Genomic DNA, 21,360 nt, shown 5'->3' on the forward strand with positions numbered 1-21,360 from the left:
TGTGTGTGTGTGTGTGTGAGAGACTTTCCTGGGAGTCTTGGTGCCTGTAGTTCTCCCCTGTTGTACATGTGCAGAATCGCTGTAACAAGACCAGTTTAGGTGCCTAGCTCCTGTCTAAGCCCCTTTTGGATACACGGACTAGGCAAAGAAGTCCACTGAAGGGCCCAGTCCATTATGTGAGTCTTGAATGTGTTTAATGCACACCTACAGCACTGAATTCCCTGCATACCACAGTCATGCTTGCTTTTGTTAGAAAAAAGTGCACCTGGAAGAGAAGATGATGGTAGTGATCACCTTTCTGTACAAGTTACTTGCCTTTTTATACGGTTAAATTGCTTACCTAGCACTACCTGACCTAGGTCCTAGGCTTTAATTCTTCATTTTTGACAGGAACCAAGGGCAGATGAATATTAATTTTCTACATTTTTTAGGGGCCCCATGTGCCAGATAAAATGGCCTTGCAGGCCAGATCCAGCCCACGGGCCATATTTTGCCCACCCCTGCTCTAGGCTGTCAACCATACGCCCACTCCACCCCGGTCCCCACTTATGTCTCCCCATGCCCTGTGGTTGGTAACTATACTGTATTACAGCTATATCAGAAGCTGATATCATGATGGTCTGATACAACAGACAAAAGCTACCTTCTCAGGTCACATCTGTTGAACGTGGAACTTGCTGTTCATTTCTCTAGACGAGTCCGTGACCGATGCATTTAGATTTTTCTTGTTTAGTTCAGGACTCCTCTAGCTACCACAATCTAGTTTTTAGTTCCTGTAGAAACGCTTATGTAAGCGTTTTGCTCCTATGTGCACCTTTTGCAAAAGCCACATGTATGTGTGCATTAACACTTCAAATATACATGCTCAGCTCCTGAATAAGTTTTATACTATAAGATTGGTGTGCAGAGACTTATGTATGCTGTAACCTCTGAGCAGACTGATATTTGTAGCTAGAATGCTAAAAGTTGTGCTAAGTAACAATGCTCTGGGAGCGCAATGTGATTAGAGGCCAAGTTTAATCATACTGATTTAAGTGCACATACTATTGAGTTATAGCTACACCTTTTTAATTTGGTTCTGATTGAACTGCGCCAGTGTAAAATACTGTGCTTGAGTGTAAAAATATGGGGCATTGAGAAATAACATATTGGAAAACATTGCTGACAGGAGGCAGCTGGCAGCAGCAGAAGTACATGAACTGCAGAGAAAAGGCTGGCAATTGTCTTGAGATGCTGTGGGTTTTGGCATTGGGTCTATAGATACAGGCAGACCTGTAATGATGTTATAAATCTTCCTGAGAGATTCAAACAGTGCAAGCAGAGGAAGAGAGTATCAACTAGAGAAATTGGAGCCGTTGCCTAAATTGAAGAAACACTAGCAATATAGTTTGGTCACAAATGTCACGAGGATCAAGCTGAAGGTCAGAGATCTAAAATGGCAGCAGAAAAGGGGTTTTGAAATTGAATGCAGGGGAAAACCAAGACTTGTAGAGAAGGCCTTGATTAAACCAAGCTTGAGATATAGGACCAAGTAAAATAGATAAAATGTGGCCTCTGACTGCTTGTATTGAAATGACATGGGTGAGCTGCTCTGGAATATCATGATTAAACACATTTATTTTTGTTAAAATAAAAGTTAGAAAATCTCCTAGTAGTGTACTGAGCATGAGAGTTACATTGTTGCTCTTGCATGAATATTAATAGAAGAATTCAAGTTCCATTTAAGCAAAAACCTTGCAAGGAAGACCAAAACAAGCCTTGGCATTGTAAATAGAGGGTGTCAGAAGCTCCTGTAATGATGCTTAGTTTCTTGACAGACTGGGTCAAGCCTCCTTCTGAACTTTGGGGAGCAGCTGATTAATTTGTCATGTCTCTGGTATCTCTGGCATATGCATTTTCAACTGTCTTTTAACGCCCTGCACTGTAACTTTGCAGCATAGGATAACAGTTTTCAATTAAAAAATGCAGCTTTTATATTATGCACAGTTTTGATCTGAAGCCGTCCGTTCAGGATTGCGCTTCGGTCAAAAGGCATAATGTCAAAAGGATCGTTTGCTACCATGATTCTCTTCCAAATAAATTTTGTTATAGGCATACTACTGTTTGTTTGTCTCCTAAACACTCTGTCTTTGGTTTTATTAAGTTGCCTCTTTCAATCAACTTGTCATTTATTTCAAAGCTAAGCATTCCCAGAAAATGAAAATCGGTTGCATTCATGGATCCATCACTCTAAAATGCAGTGGAGTGAATGTGAATGTTAATAGTGACACATGAACTACAGTAGTGTTGCCAAATCCTAACATGTGCTTGACATAAAAATATCTGGTTAATTGTTGCTCTCTGTCCATTTACAGTTTTGTCAGTGGAGGATTACAGATTTGCTTTTGATTTGGGCAACAAAGTTAGGTTGGTTGCCTGTTTAGCTTGGGAAAAGAGGCCGTTTGTTGTTGTTCCAGGTGGCAGTGATTCTCAACCAGGGTGCAGCACTTTTAGGTGTGCAAACTTGAGTCATAAGAGAAATCCAGAGATTTCAGATAGCAATTTGTAGTGCTAAAAGCATTCTGACCTGTTGGCATCTTTCTAAGTTCCTTGAGATGTAAGGTTTGCTCCGTTTTTCTGTAGTAAAAAAAGAATGAAAACTAGGAGCTGGAATTTTTCTAAGAGGCACCTTGAGTCTTATGAGGGGTGCCTTGATGCTGCAAAGGTCAACTACCACTGCCAGGTGGGGATGTGCATAGTTAGCCATGTGACATGGGGTTTTTTTAACCACTTTTTTCACACATGCATACGATCGAGAAAGGTCTGAACAGGTACACCTAACGGTAAATTATTTTCCTGAACCGGAAATCTGATTGTTAAGTTAATTGTATCTTTGACGGATTAAAAACTTATTTTAGCTTTGTATGACTTACAGTTTTGGGGAGAAGAAAAGCCATGTGGGCAAAGAGAAGAATTTAGCGAGGAGACTTTGGCTAAATACCTTAAACATCAATAAGTTCTCCTTGGTACTGATATCCATCAGTTGGGGGAACTCTGGCCTTGGGGCAGGTACCTTTGGGCACCTATACATGTGACGGACCTCTACTCTGACGCGTATTAATTAGCCTTTATTAAATGCATTAGAGCAGACTCAATTAATAGAGTCTGCTGGAGCGTGCTAATTAATGTGTTCCAGCAGCCTCTGTGTTGCATGTATTCAGTGCCCCTACCGCCATTTTGAAGCATGGGACACTGAATACATGTGACACAGTGGGTGCTTTAATTGGAGTGGCTCTGAGAGTCTCTTCATCTGGGAGCATGTGTATAGATGCCTTTTGGTACAGGGAAATTAGACTCAGGTAAATGAGTTGCTGGACTTTGTAACTGTCATTCATGTTTTTGCATTAACTTTGCTTAAATTTTTTTTCAGTTAGTAGACTTGAGGAGAGGGAGGCGGAACTGAAAAAGGAATACAATGCGCTCCATTCAAGACATACAGAGGTAGGTCTCAATGCACTCCGCTTTGGCATGCAAATATGTGTACCAAAATATAAACTTAAGTTACTTATTAATAGTTGATTTAAATGAAAGCTTTTAGGCATTCTTGCTTGATGCATGTAAATTTGGACAGTTTATTGTTGCCTGGTGTAACCAGGCTCCATTTGACACGCCGTTCTTCCATATCGCCTACATTTTAGTGTACACACACTTCCTGGTTTTTTGTTGGGTGGTTGTTTTTTTTTGTTCAGACCGTGTCATTCACGCAGTCACTTTTCAAATGCGCGCACAGACCTTTTCAAAACATGGAAATTACTAAATGTTCTTGTACCCCCAAAATAATTTGTCTCAGCAAACTTTAAACACCAAGCAAATGCAGAAGGGACTTAGTCTTCTGTTTCCAACTGCTTTTTCCATTGTTCCAACTGCTTCCTTGGGGATCTGCATGTCCTAGGAAATTGGCCTGCTGCTGACAGCGGCAATCAGCAAGCGTTAACGGTAATTATTACTGGGGACAGGATGATGCTGTTTTCAATATTGTTTGTAGTTTCAGTTATATATTTGGGAATTCATGCTTTATGGCTGTCAGCAGTGGGCCATCTTCCTAGCGCAGATGGAGATTCTAATTGGCCAGTTTTCATGTATGAATGTGGGGATATTTTGCTCAAAATTACTCAGTTAGATTAAAACATTTTCTCTTCCAGTGTTGAAGTTTTTTGCAGCTGCTCTTATTCAGTTTCCAAACTCTTCACTGATTTTTGTTGCTCTTGGGAAAACTAATACCTGATTTTTTTCCCCCAAAGTTAGAGTTCGAACCTGACACTTCTTCAATTAAGTATCTTCTATCCTGAAAATAAGATTTGATTTGATAGCTAAGCATGTGAGTTTGGAATATGAAGTGTTGCAATACTGACAGTGAGTAATGGAACAAGTGTTAAGGGTCCCGGGACCAGGATGGTGAGGGTAGTTGAAAGCAGAGCAAAACAAAGCTTCAACACTAGGCTTTTCAAAGGTTAATATTAAAACATTCTGAAGATGTTACTGAAAATCTATTAATCTAATAGTGCAGGTAGGGGGGGATTTTTAAAAATCCTGCATAAGAATCAAATGTTCAATTTGTAAAAGCAGTGTAGGCTTCTAAGTTCCTTTAATTTTCAAAAAAATTAAGGTTCTAAACATAACAGTTTCTTAAACTTTCCAGTTGTAAGTTTTGGAGCAAATCCTTGGAAGTGAATTTAGTGTGAAAACTAGACACATTTTTATCTTGTTGAACTCCACAGCAATATTATCACTTCACTGCTTAATTCCCATTTTTTAGCATTTCTCAGGCTTGGATGCCAAGATTGAGCCCTCAAATTCTGATGGAATAGGGGAAGTAGTATTCTTATCTCCGCTGAGTGTTTAGAACTTCCCTTGCTGTTTCTTGTGGAAGAGCTACTCCATGATTAGCGAGTTTAAGCTCGCCTCTCCTGTAGAACTGCGTTCCAGATTCATTTTTTTGTCATGCCACTGGCCAAGCAGGCCATAGTATAAACTACTATTACACCACTTACGTTGTGGATTACACTTAACCTTTGGCAGTGCAGTGGATCTGCAACTTTTTTTTTTGCAACACATAGCCATTTTTAGGCTTGTTAAACTTCCCTGTGTTTCCTTGTTATGGCTAATAAGAAAGAAGTAACGCTTGTCGCTACATCTGCATTGTAACCTCTCCAACAACCTAAAAGTTCTTCATTTTTTTTCTTTTTCTTCCTTTTCCTCCACGTTATATTTCCCCTCTCCCTTCTTCTGCTTTCCCATTTCTTCCTCTTGTGCCCTCTAGAAGTTCGCTGCGTGCCCCAGTTTGAGAAACACTGGTCTAGTGTGACTAGAACAGGGAGTTGGAGACCTGAGTTCTGTCACTGTCGTAGCTACTGATCTAGGTAACCTTGAATGAATCGTTTGATTTCTGTGCTTGATTTGCAGGCTGAAAAGCATCTTTTATTTACCCTTTAAAAAAAAAAAAAAGGAATTTGGCCACCTTTATATGAAGACTTAAAGCTAGTATCATCTACATTCAAATAGTCAAAAGGATGTTTGCTGTTAATTTTAAAGGAAGTCTAGTCACTGAGCTACTGGGAACTTGGAGCCAGGACCTGTAGAAGTTCTTTATCAACTATTGACAGTAATAGCCTCCTTGTACCAGTGTAAGCACTGTCTTCTTCCCTTCAGTTAATTCATCTATCTGTTTTAATGAATAATTTTCAGAAGCTGAAAAGGCAGGAAAGCTTGTCTTCCTTTTTCCAATCAAGGGATGAGAATTCTAAAATCTTAAAAGACGTAGTAGCCAGAAACAGTTCAGTCCCCTTATTGCATCTACTTATTTTGCTTAGTTGCATTCTTTTTAAATGTATGTCGTTTACACTTTTTCCAGTCCATCTGAGGTAGGATTTTAAATATGCATTTAAACTAATAACTCAGTAAAACTGTTTTGTGTGTGTTAATTGAATTCTACTTTTCATTTTAATGCAGCTTGACACACGAGTAAAAATAACTTAGTAAATATTGAAAGAAGCGAGTGATAATCTAAATTAATGTCAAGCTATACAGTTGCTTAAATGCTTATCCTGGTTAGCTGAAACTATCACATTGTGTCAGAGCTATGCTTAGAGGCTAAATAATGTTTTAATGGGAATCAACCTTCAGGAAAATAACTGAAGTACAAATGCGGAGCAAGCTTTAAATTGATTATTTCAAATCATTTCACCCTGGGGATATTCTTGTAACGTGGGGATAGTAATTTGGAGTCCCCTGAATAATACTCTGTGTTTGACTGTCAAATTTTAGCTTTAATTTGACCTAATCTTTGTGCCGTGACTCTTTTTCTGGAAGAGGAAGTTGGGAGATGTAAAACATAACAATTCTATAAGCACTTCCTAAGAATATTTCACTCCACTGTGAGGTTTGATGCATCATGGGGAAAGCTTTTTCACTGTTCTTCATACTTGGTATTGTAAATAGTTGTTTTGTTTTAATTCCCTATACTCGGATATTTCCTTGGACGGCTTCATTGTCCAGTACCCTCAGGCATCGGGTTCAGTCAATAGTACAGAACCTCATGCTGAAAGTGGCTCTTTTTACACCTTTTTTAAAGTACTAAATTTCATCTTCCAAGTTTCACAGTTAAGATGAAGTATTTTCCTTTGAGGTTGACTTTAAAAGAATCTACTGCTTCCAAGACTCTTGCAAGTAATTATCCAGCTAATTGGAGCGAGTTTCATGCAATTTATATAACCACCATAGCAAACTGCCCCCAACCCATCAAAGAACATTACTGAGGTTAGAGAATCAAGCATTGAGTTAGGGAATGGCAGAATGAAGGTTTCCTGTGCAACCTTAATTCAGTCGCCCTGTGTATACGCAACCTCATGACTTCCAGACTTTTTAACCACAGGGCTCCTGCCTCACCCGGTGCACAAAGTGGACCGTGCTCACTTTAATGAGCAGCTATTGGTCTCCATCTCCTTGCCTAGGCTGTCTTAGTTCTTGCCCTTGTTCTTCTTTTTTTTTTTTTTTTCTCCTTATCTCACTTGTTTCTGGTCTTGTTTAGCCAGTCTGCCCATTGCTGAGCTCACTGTCCCACCTTCCATTTCTTAACTGGCTTCCAGTCTTCCTGCCCTCTCCTGTCCTCTTCCTTGCTACCCTGGCTTTCTCTTCCAGCCATCTTTCTCAGCCACTCCCTTGCAATCAGTCTCTTTTCATCCTGTACAAATTTAGGCTAGGGTCTTCTCTCCCAGTCTACTCCTACTCCCCAACCTGGTCCAGCTCTTAAAATCTCAGGATTTGTTGGGCCGATCCCTCCTCCATGATGTCTGGCTGCTGGAATCCTGGGGAGTGTTCATCAAGTTCTTGACAGTTTAGCAGCAAAGTCATGTTCCCTGCTTTCAACTTTTGTGACTTACTACACTTGAAAGGCATGTTCTGGTGTATGGGTGGGAGGAGAGGAGGGCAAGCAGTGAGGAGGAGGATCCATGTGCAGTTCTTTCAGAGCCTATATGAGAGACTCCAGCATGTTCGGTGAGTAGCATGGGGTTTTTCAGACAGTTGACAAATATCTACTAAACGTGGGCAGACGTTTCATAACTTGGGCATGTTACCGGAGGAAGTACAAACGGTAGCTGCCTGGTGTAAAACACCCATTTTACCAAACTTCAAGCTCCGGATCTTGTGAGTAGTAGAATACTTCAAAGAAAAGGCCCAAGATTTTTTTTTAATTTTGCAAAATAACATGTCTACTATCCTGGAAAGACCTGACCTCTTTTGATTGAAGCAGACACCAGGAAAAAGTTCACCCCAAATGGTCATTTTGGCAATGCTATGAGTACATGAAAATGGTCTATTATGGGGCAAGCTTAATAGCCGCCTTACCTGTGACATAAATGCAAGGCAACCCCCGCTTAACGCTGTTTCACTTGGCACTATTTCGCTATAACGCTTATTTGAAATTGATACCTGATCTCACTTAGCGGTCAGCGAGTTTCATTATAATGCTCGCAGTCACCATCTTGGGTCGTCAGATACTTTCGGTTTCGCTTAACGCTCGTTTTTTTAGGAACCGATTAAAAGCACTAAGCAGGGGTTGCCTGTATTTTAAAAAAAATATTGATGCTTTTAATTCCTTTCTTCCATCCTTTGTTGCCGGTCTAAATTTGGACGAGGGACTTTGTGTTTGTAAAATGCTTAGCACAGTAAGCCAGGCTTCTGATTTAAAGGCTGTGTATGTGCCACCATAATAGAACTACATATTTTCTCCCATATAAAAACCAGGTGGTGGGAATTAGGGCATATATTATGTGCCAGAAATAGAGCTGGCCTGTGGAGCCAAATCATTTGGCCTGTGGGGCTCCCCCGGGACCATAAATTTGGCAGGGGGGGAGCAGTGGCCGCGTTAGTTGCTGCAGCTTGCAGAGCCATGGCAATTAATGCTGCCATCACTACTCACCTGCCACCAAATTTCTGGACTGTATGACATGGCCCTGTGCCCTGGACCTGGCTCATGGCCCCAGGAGCAGGCTTAACTTCTTAGCTGCTATTATACAGTTACTTATCAGTACAGATCTATTTTTTTCCTTCGTGCTGCCTTTCAAAAACAAAGTGTAAAAATATTCTGGAGCGTGTTATATGTGAGGAGATATGGTAATTAATACAGAGATACAAGACTTGTTATCTGACTTGGTTTATAAGACTGATCAATGTACTAAGTCTGTTTTAACTCTTACTGGTGCAAATACTAATGGCATGTTTGGATTTTTTTTATATAGATTTTGCTTCAAAATGGACATCAACCTCTGCTGGTTTGATTCAAATTTATTGAACATTTTTATAGTTTAAAATGCATTCTCTTGGGTTGGGACTGGTGTTTCTTTGGGTGTTATCACTGAGGTGACCCTTTTACCACAGAAAAAAAGCTTCATTATAGCTCATTCTTGCTCCCACCTCCTTCCCTTAATTATGACATCTTTTTTCTTTACATCAGATTCACTGTCTAGTTGCTTTGCTCTTCACCTTTGTCATCTGTCCTCCACATTTACCTCCTTCCTTTTCCATTGCACCTCTTTTAATATTTCCTTTCAGTTTAGCCAATGTCTAGCCCCAAAATGTGCTTTAAAAACCTTTGATAACACTTGCCAAACTTCCCATTATGCAGCATGTAAAAATGATGTACCTTTCCCTGCACCCCTTGTCTCTTGTCTGCATAAACTGTAAGCTTAGACTTATTGGCCGCATGTAGACAAAACTAGAGGCGTGTGTGTGCACAACACTTTGAAGTGGGCGAAATGCTTTTGCACCGCTTTAATGGTGTCGGTTTTTGCACGCCTTGGCGGCATATTGCTCATTAATTCCAGCCGCTGTAGGAAATTCAGCGGTGTAGTGTGCCTATAATGACTCATTTGAGGAGTTTTAGTTTGCCCCTACAGCTGCGGAGCGAAGCACAGGGCTCTGTGCAGCTCCACAGCTCTGCAGCCTGCCAGCATCCCAGGAAACCAGCTCCACCCAAGAAAATTGGCTAGCCTGATCTTTTTTTTTTCCACCCCTGCTCCTAGAGCCTGCCTGCCTGAGCTGTGTGGGGGCCTGGTGCTTTCCTCTGTGGCTGCGGTGCCCCCTGGGACCGCCCAAGCTGGGTGCCTGTGGGCAGGTGCCTCCTGGGTGGCCACAGCTGCCGTGGAGGGAAGCACCAGCTCCCCCCCTGCAGTCCAGGGACTGCTCTGTCTGCCAGCAGCTCGCCCTGCCGCTAGAGGGGCAGGTAAGTGAATGGGGTGTGTGCATGACACAGGGGTTTAATCAGCCCTAAATTGAAGCAGTGTTTTTTTAAAACCCACCACTTCAATTTAGGGCCCCCGTTTCATCTACACGCGCCCAGTGTCTGTAAGTACATGGCTTACCACATGGCGGCCCTGGGACCTCTAGGCATATGGTAATATATATAATAAAGAAAATAACTGAGCATTGCTATGTAGTATGATCTTCTCAGCCTGTTTTCAGCCACCAGGGAGTTCTGGAACATGAGACTTCCTCTGTTGCCTTTTTCTTTTTTCATTTGAGATTCATTGGCTCTCTTTCTACGCTGACATCTTCATGTTAATAGCGGTGTCCTTTGCATATTTTTTGGGGTGTACTTGCTTGTTTAATTCAAGACGAATCCCAAATGAGAGAAACTAGGTAAAGAGAGAGCAACACTGCCAGATTCCTTCTGTCTTGAATTTTTCCCCATGGCCACAATTTCCAGGGTTCTAGACATGGCCTTCACGGTTTTGTTAAAAGTGAGTTTCTTTCGAAAACATGCCTCGGATTTAGTCATTTCAGTTGTAATTTCTTCTAAGAGACTACATGAAACTCAACTTCTGATCAGTCTGAGTGATTTCCATCACAGTATTTGCTTCTAGTACCTGTTTTTTTTTTTTAATGTTTCTAAACAAGAATATTTTTTCTCTCTAATCAATGCATGAAGGTGCATTTATTTTCCTACCAGTTAAACAGCTAATGGAGCAACGAAAGCAGCAGCTCTGAACCACGTGACTTGAAAGCATTTTTTGCAATTAGTTGTTCCTTCTTCCATTATATCTATTTGATACATTCCTCCATTTTGGTGCTTTGGTTTTGACTGGCTTTCTTTTCTGTATCTTCCCCTTGTTTGATGTATTCTTACTTTTCCATGTTATGATTCGCCTTACCTCCTATATTGTTATCTTGCTCTGTCTGCCTTTGCCTACTTACTTACAGCAGGCTGACATGCTGTCATTTTTCTATTAAATATCACTCTGCTACTAATAGGGCGTGGAACAGGGTAGGCTGTGACGATTCTTCGCTGCTCGTGATCACGTGCGTTGGACAGTCTGAAGAATGAAATATTAAACTTCAGTCATGATTATGCAAAATACTGCTAATTTGGTTCACCTACATTTGAACACATGCATTCAAATCTAACATTTCAGGCTTGTTGATGGCATTTGGGACTAAAGTCTATAGACTGTAAATGCAATTCATAAACAGAAAAGAATATTCCTGAACTGAAAAGATACTTATTTTAGACTGTAATCAAGTAAGCAGCTGGATAATGACATGTTGGCTTTTTAATGTGTGGAGTGAATCCAGAGGTGCATGGTAGCACCTTGAGTGTTGTCTTGGTTACATCTACACAAGTTGCTAATTTGGGTACGGTTGCTGCTGCTGCGGCAGGTTTTGCAGCCTGCACTCAGACCTTGGGCGAGCATTTGAGCAGCCAGCTCTTTGTAGCTCCCTCTGTTGCTTTGGCTGCAATATCAATTATTAATATTAACTGAACTATTGAATTTCAGTCCCAGTTGAGTGTGTTCACCTGCATTGCAGCCATGTTCTTGGATTTTAGCTTAAACGAGTTCTTTAGATTTTGGCTCTTAGCAAGTCAAAATACAAGAGAAAGCTCCCTTTCATTTTGTGTAAGGAAAAGAGATCTTTTAAAAGCTTAATTTCATTATCTTCTTAAAAATTCCTATTTGACATGATGGTAGAGAAAGCGAGGAGCATGAAATTATTTCTGAAAAGATTGTTGGAGAATTCCCAGCGACAGAACAGCATTCACACTCTTCTGTGTTGTGTAAGACTTTTCTAAATTACATAAAGTACTAATGTGCTGTTGATTAACAAACTATTCTGAAGATCTGGACTGGGGAGCAGGACAAAATACTTTTACTTCAGCAGCTGAAGAAAAAATCTTAAATCCCTTGGTTTGTATAAATAGAACTGATCAGAAAAGAGATCCTATTTTGAAATGTAATTTCAAAATGTAATTTAACTATTAAACTTGCTGCCTCCTAGGTCTGTAATAACAGCTGAACTTAAATAGCTTACAAGTGGCAAAGAGTTGTTGGTCTTTCAGCTCTGTAAGTCCTTAGTCCAATTACTATTCCACATGATAGCAGGTCACACTGGCCATTCACTAGCTATAGCAAAGCTCTGTTTTTAAAAGACTTGCTCATTGTGCGCAAATCAGAGACCCAGAATTGAATGGGTATGGGGACCAGGCTGTTACTGCTAGTGACTTCTCCAAGTCAAGACTGAGGTTGAAGCAATGCTATTTCTGTAATAGCTGTTATTGGACCAACTGTACAGTTGGGAAGAGAGGTTTGACAAGCTAAATATGAGACAAGGGCATTTTGGGCCTGAAAGCTTGTCTGACCCCTCCCCCCAAGTACGTAAGATTGATAAGCCTTGCTAAATACGCCTTGCTTTTCCTGGGTGCCTTTGACCGTTATGGCTCCAACACACTGCTCTGGTTACATGGTGGTAGGGCAGTATGAGGTGACATGCTGTCTGTCTGTTGTTGCTTTAATCTCCGTAACCAGACATTTCACAAGTGTGATACTCCTTTTAAAAGGATGACAAGTTTTATCTCAAACTTTTGGGTTGGGAGTGGGCAGAGAGGGAGATTTTTCAGACTTGTAGTTGGCCTGATTTTTGGACTTCAAGCCAACTGCTGTAGACATGGAAGACTGTTTTGGGATTGCTGTCAAACTCTTTCCTTGTCAAAGTATGGGAAAGCCTTTTTTTGCTTTTACTTTTTTCCTTTTCAAAAATATATAGGGGAGATATTGTACATTATCTTTTTTTTTTTTTCTCCCTGACTGTGAGTATCAGCTTAGTTTAATGAAGCATAATTGGGCCATGTAAGTTTCTCACTATTCTGGTCTGATCCAATGCGACAGAATAGTGATCCTCTCTCTGGCACTTGTAGTATCATTTGTCATATTGATTTAGATGAATATTCTGAGCAAGTTTCAGCGCAGGGATGCTGGGGGTATAGGGAAAAACACAGAGGCATCTTCAGGTACAGATCTGACACTGCCATCATACCAGGCTTATATATGCCTATTTGAGGTTTGGGTGGTATTTGACAAAGGTGTTTAGGTTTTAGAACTTGTTGCTTTAGTGGTTGGCTTTGAGTTGGGCTTCACTCCCAATTTGTTGCTTTCTATGTGAGGATCCCAGATTATCAAAAGTTATAAAGAGATTATGACACTACACAATTTTATCACTCTGATTGTATGAGGCGATGATTAGTCCTTCTGTGTACCTATGTTGCTGTGAAATCTCCAGGAGAATGCTGTAGTGAGTTTCCAGACTTTGGCAAGCTATTCCAGCAATCTACCATTTTCTGCTTTGTGCTGGTATTGGAGGACTGAAGGAGCCAGAAAACCATGGGAGGACTTAATTGTATGCTGTGTCTGATCACAAAAGAAGCACAAGAAAAAAAATGATCAGTTCTGTATTAAAATAATTTTTTGATTTCTTTTGAACAACCAGGGCTGGCAAAAAATCTCAAGAGCTTAAGGGTGCATGTGGTCTACAAGAAATTTTGATGGTGGTCCACTGGGCCGAAAAGTTTGGAAACCACTGGAATAAAATAGTGAGATCAAGTCCTACCAAAAGCTAGGGAAGGCCAAAGTATCCCAGTTAAAGGGTAAATGGGAAGCACAAACCTTCTGTGACAGTTAGTGTGATACATACCCAAAATCAGCCATGTCCACTCATAATTTAACACCCAGGGGTATGAAAAACGGGTCTGTTAATCCTTAGTGATGGTAGGGGCACAGTATAAATATCAGGACAGCAAAACTCCAAACTTTAAGTCCTTGATAGCATTAGTCTGGATTAATGGAGGATTTCTTGGAAAAAGGTGTAGGAGGCAATCTGGTACTATTAGTAATAGCTTGATTAATGTCTGTACACTATCCTGACAGTGTATTTTGGCTTCCTGCTTCTCAGTAGAGTTGGATGTGTTTTGTTTGGGTTTTTTTATTTCTTTATTTAGAAACTGCCTTCCTGCTAGTGGCCCATAAACAAAAAGAAAAGAAGGGAATTGTAGTGCTTTTCGTAGGAGATAAGCTGGTTTGAATGGCTTGTCTAATATCTGCTGCTCTGAAGAGTTCTCTTTCAAATTTTCAGTGCGGAGGAGCATTTGCCTAATGGATTGATTCCTAGTGAGATATTTGATGTATAACTTACAAGCCGTGCTGGTCAAGTGGTATTGTTAAATAACATCTCAGAACATTGTGACAGGATTGTATTTAACTATTTAGCCATTTCAAATTGACCTTCCTTCTAACTGGTATATGTGGGTAATAAATGAGGTGAGACAACTTTGCAGTACACAGAGGACAGGAATAGACGGTGAGCAAAATCTAACTTAAATTGACCGTTAACTGTAGCAACGAAGTTGTGCAGGTTTTAGTAAAACCTGTACCACCTTTTAAGGAGGATGGTAGCTGGCCAGAAAGTGCCACCAGCCTGTCAGCCTTGATTAAGCAGTGTCTTATTTTGTGCTCCCAAATATTAGCAAAGGAAACAAATCACTTTTACTTGCAAGTTTTGATTTCCAGTAAATCTTTTCCTCGGCAGCCCCTTCATTCTAGCAGCAGGATACTAGCATGAAACGTGAGCTTAAGGCATTTCTGAAATGGCGCTCATTGTCGTAGGCACTTGTTTCTTTAGCCGGGTGATGGCAGAAGACTGGTTAGTGTTTCAGGGTATACAGGACTGTCCATATACATCTGATATCACTTAATTCCAGCTGTTCCTAAGGGCTCAGCTCAATCTTTTAAATATAAACAGTGAGAAGGGGTAGAGTGAAGGGTCCCTTTCAATACTGATTCTCTCAGTGTGAACAGGAGAATCTGTTAGGCAGACGTTTTTCCCAAAACCAATTGGGCAAGCAAAGTTGGCCCTTTTTCCTGTACATATGCAGCAACTGAAATACGTTACATAGTTTTCCCCTCTAATCTGTAACTGTATTTGGGTTCCCTGCTGAATATTGTATTAATTCACAGGAACCTGGTAGAAAGCAGGTACTGCACATAGCATTTAACTGTTGTTCATAAGTTTTGCCTGGGTATAAAACACCCGTCCCTTAGTACATTTCAAACCTCACGTTTTTTTACTCTGCACAATTAAAAATAGCCTTGTTTCAAAGGTATCTTCTATAAGAATAGATTTGGTGTTTTGTAATTCACAGGTGTAGAAAGGAACATACAGAAGCCAGTGTTAACAACTCTGGAAGTCCTGTAGGCTTATTCATGCTGGGCACTGGCATTGGGCATGGGTTCATTGGTGCCCCTGAGGTCTCTGTCTTACCTCTGCTTGAGAGTTTCTCTTTTGAATTACTCACCCATATCTGCCACAAGATGTCTTGATGCAAGAGATGCAGCACGTGTTAGCTTTCATTGCAAGATTTTTATTCTCTTCTTGGGCCAAACAAAATCTGGATAAGCCTGTTCTTAAAAGGGGAGTCTTTACCCCTTGGAACAGCAGAGGAACCTGCAGATGTATAGGTTGGAGAAAAACCAAAAAAACTTTCTTTCTTTCTTTTTTTTTTCTTTTTTTTTTAAGAGAAAGGACACACTAAATTCTTGCTCTAAATACCTTCATAATGGAGAGGGGTTTTGTTTCTTCTGCCGCTTCTCAACCTCTTGAGGGTTCAGATCAAGTGTTATTTCACCCTGGGAACCTAATACAGCAATGCCAAATATCACAAAGGCTTGCTTTCATGTTTACTTGGTTAAAATGAAAACTGAACGTTGTCAGTCTTCACCATCTGGAGCATGAGAGCTACCTGTTCATTAATATTGAACTGATTTGAAACATGCTTCAGAAAGAAAAGAAATTTAAACCCGTCATGATCCAGGAGGCCGTTGGAACTGTGGTCACTAAACACAAATGCTTGATTAGTTAAGAGAATTCCCCACTTAGTCCGTGTGTAAGGTGCTGACTCTTAACAACCTTGTACACAAAGACCAAACTACGTATTTTTAACCCAGTTCCTCTTCCATAACGATGTGAACGGGGAAGACTTAAATTTGGTGCATTTGAAACCGGAGTTGTAACTACTCCATACTTGAGGTTATACCAGGTTTTGAGTGCTTCAGGCAACACTTTCTTTCTCAAGGAGAGAAAGGAGAGGCTAACATTTCTTCCTTCAGAAGCAGAAATCTGAATCTTCTTTGGGTGGACTTGCCTCAGTTCCTTGTGGGTATGCCATGGCCAAGGTCTATTTCATTAATGCTTCATGACATCAAGGGCTCAAGCAGGCAATGCTGAGCACCATTTAAATACCTGTATAGGAAGCCAGCACATTGGCTTTGAAGTTGTCTGCTGTTGCTGTGCAGTACAAACTCCTTATTTGATGCCTAAAGTATACGTTCCAATTTGATGAGGAGAAAATTAAATTTCATTTTTTTCCTGTTTTGTGCTCTTTTGTTTCTATCGCTTACAATTGCAGGAGGTTTAAAAGTAGCTTATCTTTGACAAAAGTAGCTTACCCTTTTATTGAAAATCACCTACTTGTATGTTTTGATAGGCTTTATTTGATGAACTGTGCACTTAGATTCTAGTTTTGCAGTAGCTTTAAATGAAAATCCTTATTAAAATTCTTGTCCCATAGCCTGCCTAAAAATCTTAGTTTTACAAGATGAACAAATCTTAATATTCAGTGTATCCAGCTAATGAAAAGCTCTTGATCAATCAGCATCAGAAGCGAGGTTGGATTCTCAAATAATTCAGAGGGTAGAACCAAGAGATCATGATTTGCTTTGAGGAAAGCAGTGTAATTGCAATTGTTTTAGCATAAGAGCTCTTTTAGGAATGCTCGTGCCCTAACATTTGGTGTTAGGGGAGAGATTTCTTGCACATGTGGATTTGCTTTGGTTTGGTTTTGTTTTCATGCAACTTATACTTGACTAATTACTCTTAAACTAGTGCTGAAGACAATCTGATAAGAAATGACAAGCAGAGTCATCCCAGCAATAATGAATTTACACCTTTTTCACCTGAATGGAACTCCCAGTAAAAATAAAGTTAAACTCTGAGCCAGTATTAATTTTTATTACCCTTTATTATATTCCCGTTAGTAGTTTTGTTGCTCTAGTTTTTTTTCATTATATATTTTTCTTTTGACTCCCAAACTTTCTGTGTCATTCTTAGTTGGAAATGGCCAATTATAACCCCTCAAAACTATACTCTCACTTACTTCTTTGAAACTTCAAGTCCTTTTTAAACACATAGTAGCCTTTGCAAGTCTAGTTTCTTTGCTATTAGTAGTGTCATGAGTTATTTCCTGTCCCACTTGCATTCCATTCAACATAAAACTGCACAGGCAAGTGAATCTCATGCCTTAGTTGGTAACTTCCCAGGCTGTATTTTAAAAGCAATCGGACTTGTATTGTCTAGAAGTGCTTAATGCAGGTGTGGGCAATTATTTCAGCCGGAGGGCCACTTAATGAGTTTTGCTGAACTGTCAAGGGCTGCCCCCATTTGCCATCTTGGGACTGAAAGTCCCACCCCGACCTTTGCCACCAGAAGTACTTCTGGGGGGTGGGCGAAGGTTACCATCTTGGAACCAGGAAAAAAAGAAAATGTGCTAAAAATCAGATATGTACGATAACATTTTAATTTCATTTAAAAATATTTTTGTCCTGATTTACATGCGTTTGCATAGAGCAGAGGTGGGCAAAATAGCAGATCCAGCTGGCAGCCACACTCCATTTCCCAGTAGCCCTAACCTGCATGGCTGGGGCTGGTCTCCATGAGGACCCCACGTGCACCTGTGCTATGATAGCTCAAGACTGGGGCTGCCACGGAGACTAGCCCCAGCCGTGCTGGCAGGGCAGGGCACAGGGCTGCTTCGGAGCCCTTGGGATCTTGCAGCGGGGCAGCTTGGTCCAGGGCCAAGGCAGAGCTGTGATCTGCAGCCTGTACGGTCTGGGCAGAGGCGTCTAGGCAGCAGATCGTGGCTGTGCCCTAATGCCTTGCAGCGGAGACAGCCTGGTCCAGAGCCAGGATCCGCTGCCTGTGTGCCCCTGCCCGGAGCATGCAGGCTGCAGATCACAGCTCTGCCCTGGCCCCAGTCCAAGCTGCCAAACCCCAGGGCACTCAGTGCAGCAGGGACAGGAGCTGGGCGGGATACAATTAATCGGTGGGTGCCAGCCTGTGGGCCCTATTGTGCCCACCCCTGGCTTAATGCGTATACAGTTTCTTGGTATTTTAAAATAGATTTCATAGACATTAGGACTGGAAGGGACCCCGAAGGATCATTGAGTCCAGCCCCCTGCCCCAGGGGCAGGAAGTCAGCAGGGGTCATAGGATCCCAGCAAGATAAACTTCCAAATGCGTCTTGAAGGTGTTCGAAGTGGGTGCTTGAACCACCTCCGGCGGCAGTCTATTCCAAACCTTGGGGGCTCGGACAGTAAAGAAATGGTTAAGAATTAACACTTAAAACCTGTTTCAGTAGTAAAATGTCTGCAGTGTTTTGGGGTTTTTTGCAACCGTTATCATTAGAGCCATTTCATAAAATTGATTGACATTATTTCTGTGATCTCTGCTTTATGTCTTCATGCTGCTGATTGGATTGACAGAAGACTCTGTTGTCTAGGTACCACATCACACGTGCTATTGAAGATTGGTCTTAAGTAACTGCAAACTACCAGCCCGAAGAGCATGCGTTAAACTGAAAGGAATATATTACATTTTTTAACCGTTCAAGCACAAAAAACTGAAATCTGTCTCAAAAATTACCTTTTCCTCATTTGTATAGATAGCTTAGCTTAACTTTTCCCTGTGAAATGAGAGGGAAAATCTGGGTATACATTACAAGGAACTTTTAACAGAGGAAGGGATTGTCTAAGTACTCATAAGCCCATGTCTCAGCATATATCCCTGATGGGTATTATTCAGGGTAGCAAGCAACTGGTATTGTTTAATTTTATTTTTAGATTAAATTCCTGACAAAGGATAACCCAGATGTGGCAGTTACAATTTCATTTAACCTCAGACAGGTTCCTGTTAATGGGAAGGTAGTTGTTGTTTTTTGTTCTTTACCGTATGGAAAATCACTAAAAAATGCAGCTGCATATCTTTGCAGAGAATGCTTGAGCAATAAAATGGGTGAATTAGTCCCTCTATAGTCAAAGTTGCTTGGCTTATTCTTTAGAGGCTGTTATTTCTGTTCATTGCTACTGTTAGTAAGAACACCTTATATTTTCAGTTTTACAAAATCCTCACTTAATGTAAAACATCAGATGCCTACAACTGACCATATTATGGTGTTGACATACCTCTCATGGTGTTTGCTGTACCCTAGATACATAAATAATGTAATGACACAAAGGCCTGGTTATGCAAGGCAACAAAAAAGCTGGCAACAACAGCAAAAAAAACAACGCCCCAAAACAAGGCAATATGCATTTAAAATCTTTAATTTGGTTTTGGTGTATTGCTTTTTTTCCAAGAGGATAATACTGAAGTTTACTCAACTCAGTCATTATCTGTTCATTTAATCTCCCCTGTTTTAAAAATTGTTTTGAATGGGAATTTTCACCACTAATTCACTAGGAATTGCCCAAGCAGAAAACATGAAATCTAAGAAATGCCTACAAAATGCATTACACCTCTTCCTCTGCCAACTTCCAAACACCATTTCCTAAATTAATTTCTTAATGTATTCTTTAAAAAAAGAAATCTTAATTTATTCTAAAGGTACTATCATTTCAAGCATCCTTGTTTATTAGTAAATTCTAGCTACCTTTTTGCTGTTCACTGTTACTAGCTGGCATTATAAAGGTGGTGAGGGTGCGTTAGATTTAGCAACTGTGAAGATCCCAATCTTGAAGAAACAGCAACAACTCTCAATGTCATCATCTTTTGTTTTGCTTCATGATTTTGGTATATTTAAACCTCTTTTGGGTACAGTCCTTGGGATTTGGTTATTTTTACATATGAACAAATAGTTGTCAAATTTTGTTAGAAATGCCCTGTTCGTATGTTTCCTATGCATGGATATAGGAGTGTGTCTGGGGAATTAAAATGAAACTGGCTTTTATATGCCGGACAAACAGTTGGAAGAAGTTTTGTTTAAGATGTAGACTTATACTAGATATTTGAACCTACCATTCTTTAAAAATACCAAAGCAGCAAAGAAATGATGGTATTTTAAGCTTAAATCATAACTGATTGTGCTTCTGGTATCTTTATAGATGTTAAGCAGGAGATTTATCAAATGGTATAAAAATACCAGCTGTGAAGTATGCTATAACAATACCATGCAAGTGGTACTGAATATTTTTTTATATTATTTCTTATTGTTTCAAACAGATGATACACAATTATATGGAACACTTGGAAAGAACCAAACTCCATCAGCTAACAGGGGGCGATCAGCTAGAATCCACCCCACACAGTAGAATTAGGTAAGCTTTATTATGCTCTCACCCTGGAAAAAAACAAAACAAAAAAAAAAAAACCCTATTCATTTGCTGTTGTAAGACTTTGCCTGTTCTTTAATCCTACAACAACAGTTCGGCTGAATCAGACAGATTTGTTGTATGATTGGAATGCAGTAGGAGAATAGAGTAGAAATCGGTGGAAAAAGGCTTTTGCCATTGTTGGGATATCGGTGCATTAGTCTTCAGCAGTCATTTTGGCTTACAAATGTACCCGCTTTAGCTGTAATGATTTTTAAAACAACACGCAGGCAGTAAAAATAGCTCCTGGAGGGTTAGCGATGCTTAAACCGTGCTGTGGCTGCTGCTTCATAGACAGGATGAGGACGGTGCATCTCTGCCGATTTACGAGCTTGATGTGAATATATTATGTAGATCTCGGAGCTTTCCAGCCAGTGATCTATGGGGCCGAAACGAAGGGGGAGAATAGCTAAGAAGCTGGCTGAGTCTCCCTGCTGCTGCATAGATGCTGAGAAGAGCAGCAGCTCTGGTGGGGGAGGAGAGAGGTGATGTCATTGCTTTGGAGCTGCTGCAGAAGAGAGTGGAAAGCTGCTGCTGATGGCATTGTTTTTGTGGCAGCAGCTGAATGACAGACTTTCACTACAAAGATACACCCTCGTCCCCTTTGTAGCCTTCCTGGTTCCGGCGTTTCACCATGCCAGCGCAGCGCCATGAGTCCTGGATGCATGCTGCTATTTGTGTTTGGCTTCGTTGGCGGGGCGGTGGTCATTAACTCGGCTATCTTGGTGTCTCTCTCTGTCTTGCTGCTTGTGCACTTTTCCATTTCTACCGGTGTGCCAGCTCTGACGCAGAACCTCTCAAGGATACTCAGGTACTCGGACCTACCGAACCGCTGCCTACTGGATTCCTTGCTCTCAGCTCCCTCATTCTTGCTCTTTTCCCCCCTGAAACAATGGGACACATGCTCAGCGTTGATTTTTGCATCCTTCTGTAAACTTCGTATTTGTTAGCTATGGCATAATAGCATTGTTTTAAATATTCAAAGGCACTTCTCATTGCATTTATGTAGCCAGGACAAGGTCAGTGTGTGTGTCTGTGGGGGGGGGGGGGGGTTTATTTTTTAAAAGGGTTTTGTCCG

At 40.7% G+C, this 21,360-nt stretch overlaps 1 protein-coding gene across 2 annotated transcripts in view; it reads left to right on the forward strand.

Moving 5' to 3' along the window:
- Nucleotides 1-21,360, forward strand: part of SPAG9 (sperm associated antigen 9) — a 139,530-nt gene that overhangs the window by 45,992 nt on the left and 72,178 nt on the right. The window contains exons 3-4 of one of the 2 annotated variants that reach the window (XM_019517375.1): nt 3,410-3,480; nt 20,134-20,228. In XM_019517375.1, the coding sequence (XP_019372920.1) occupies nt 3,410-3,480; nt 20,134-20,228 (166 nt within the window). Of the gene's footprint in view, nt 1-3,409; nt 3,481-20,133; nt 20,229-20,754; nt 21,094-21,360 lie in introns of those variants that run through there. The other variant, XM_019517384.1, reaches the window with a different exon arrangement.

This window comes from Gavialis gangeticus, unplaced genomic scaffold (assembly GCF_001723915.1).
Source record: "Gavialis gangeticus isolate Ggan-Ray unplaced genomic scaffold, GavGan_comp1, whole genome shotgun sequence".
In the NCBI taxonomy this organism is placed as follows: domain Eukaryota; kingdom Metazoa; phylum Chordata; order Crocodylia; family Gavialidae; genus Gavialis; species Gavialis gangeticus.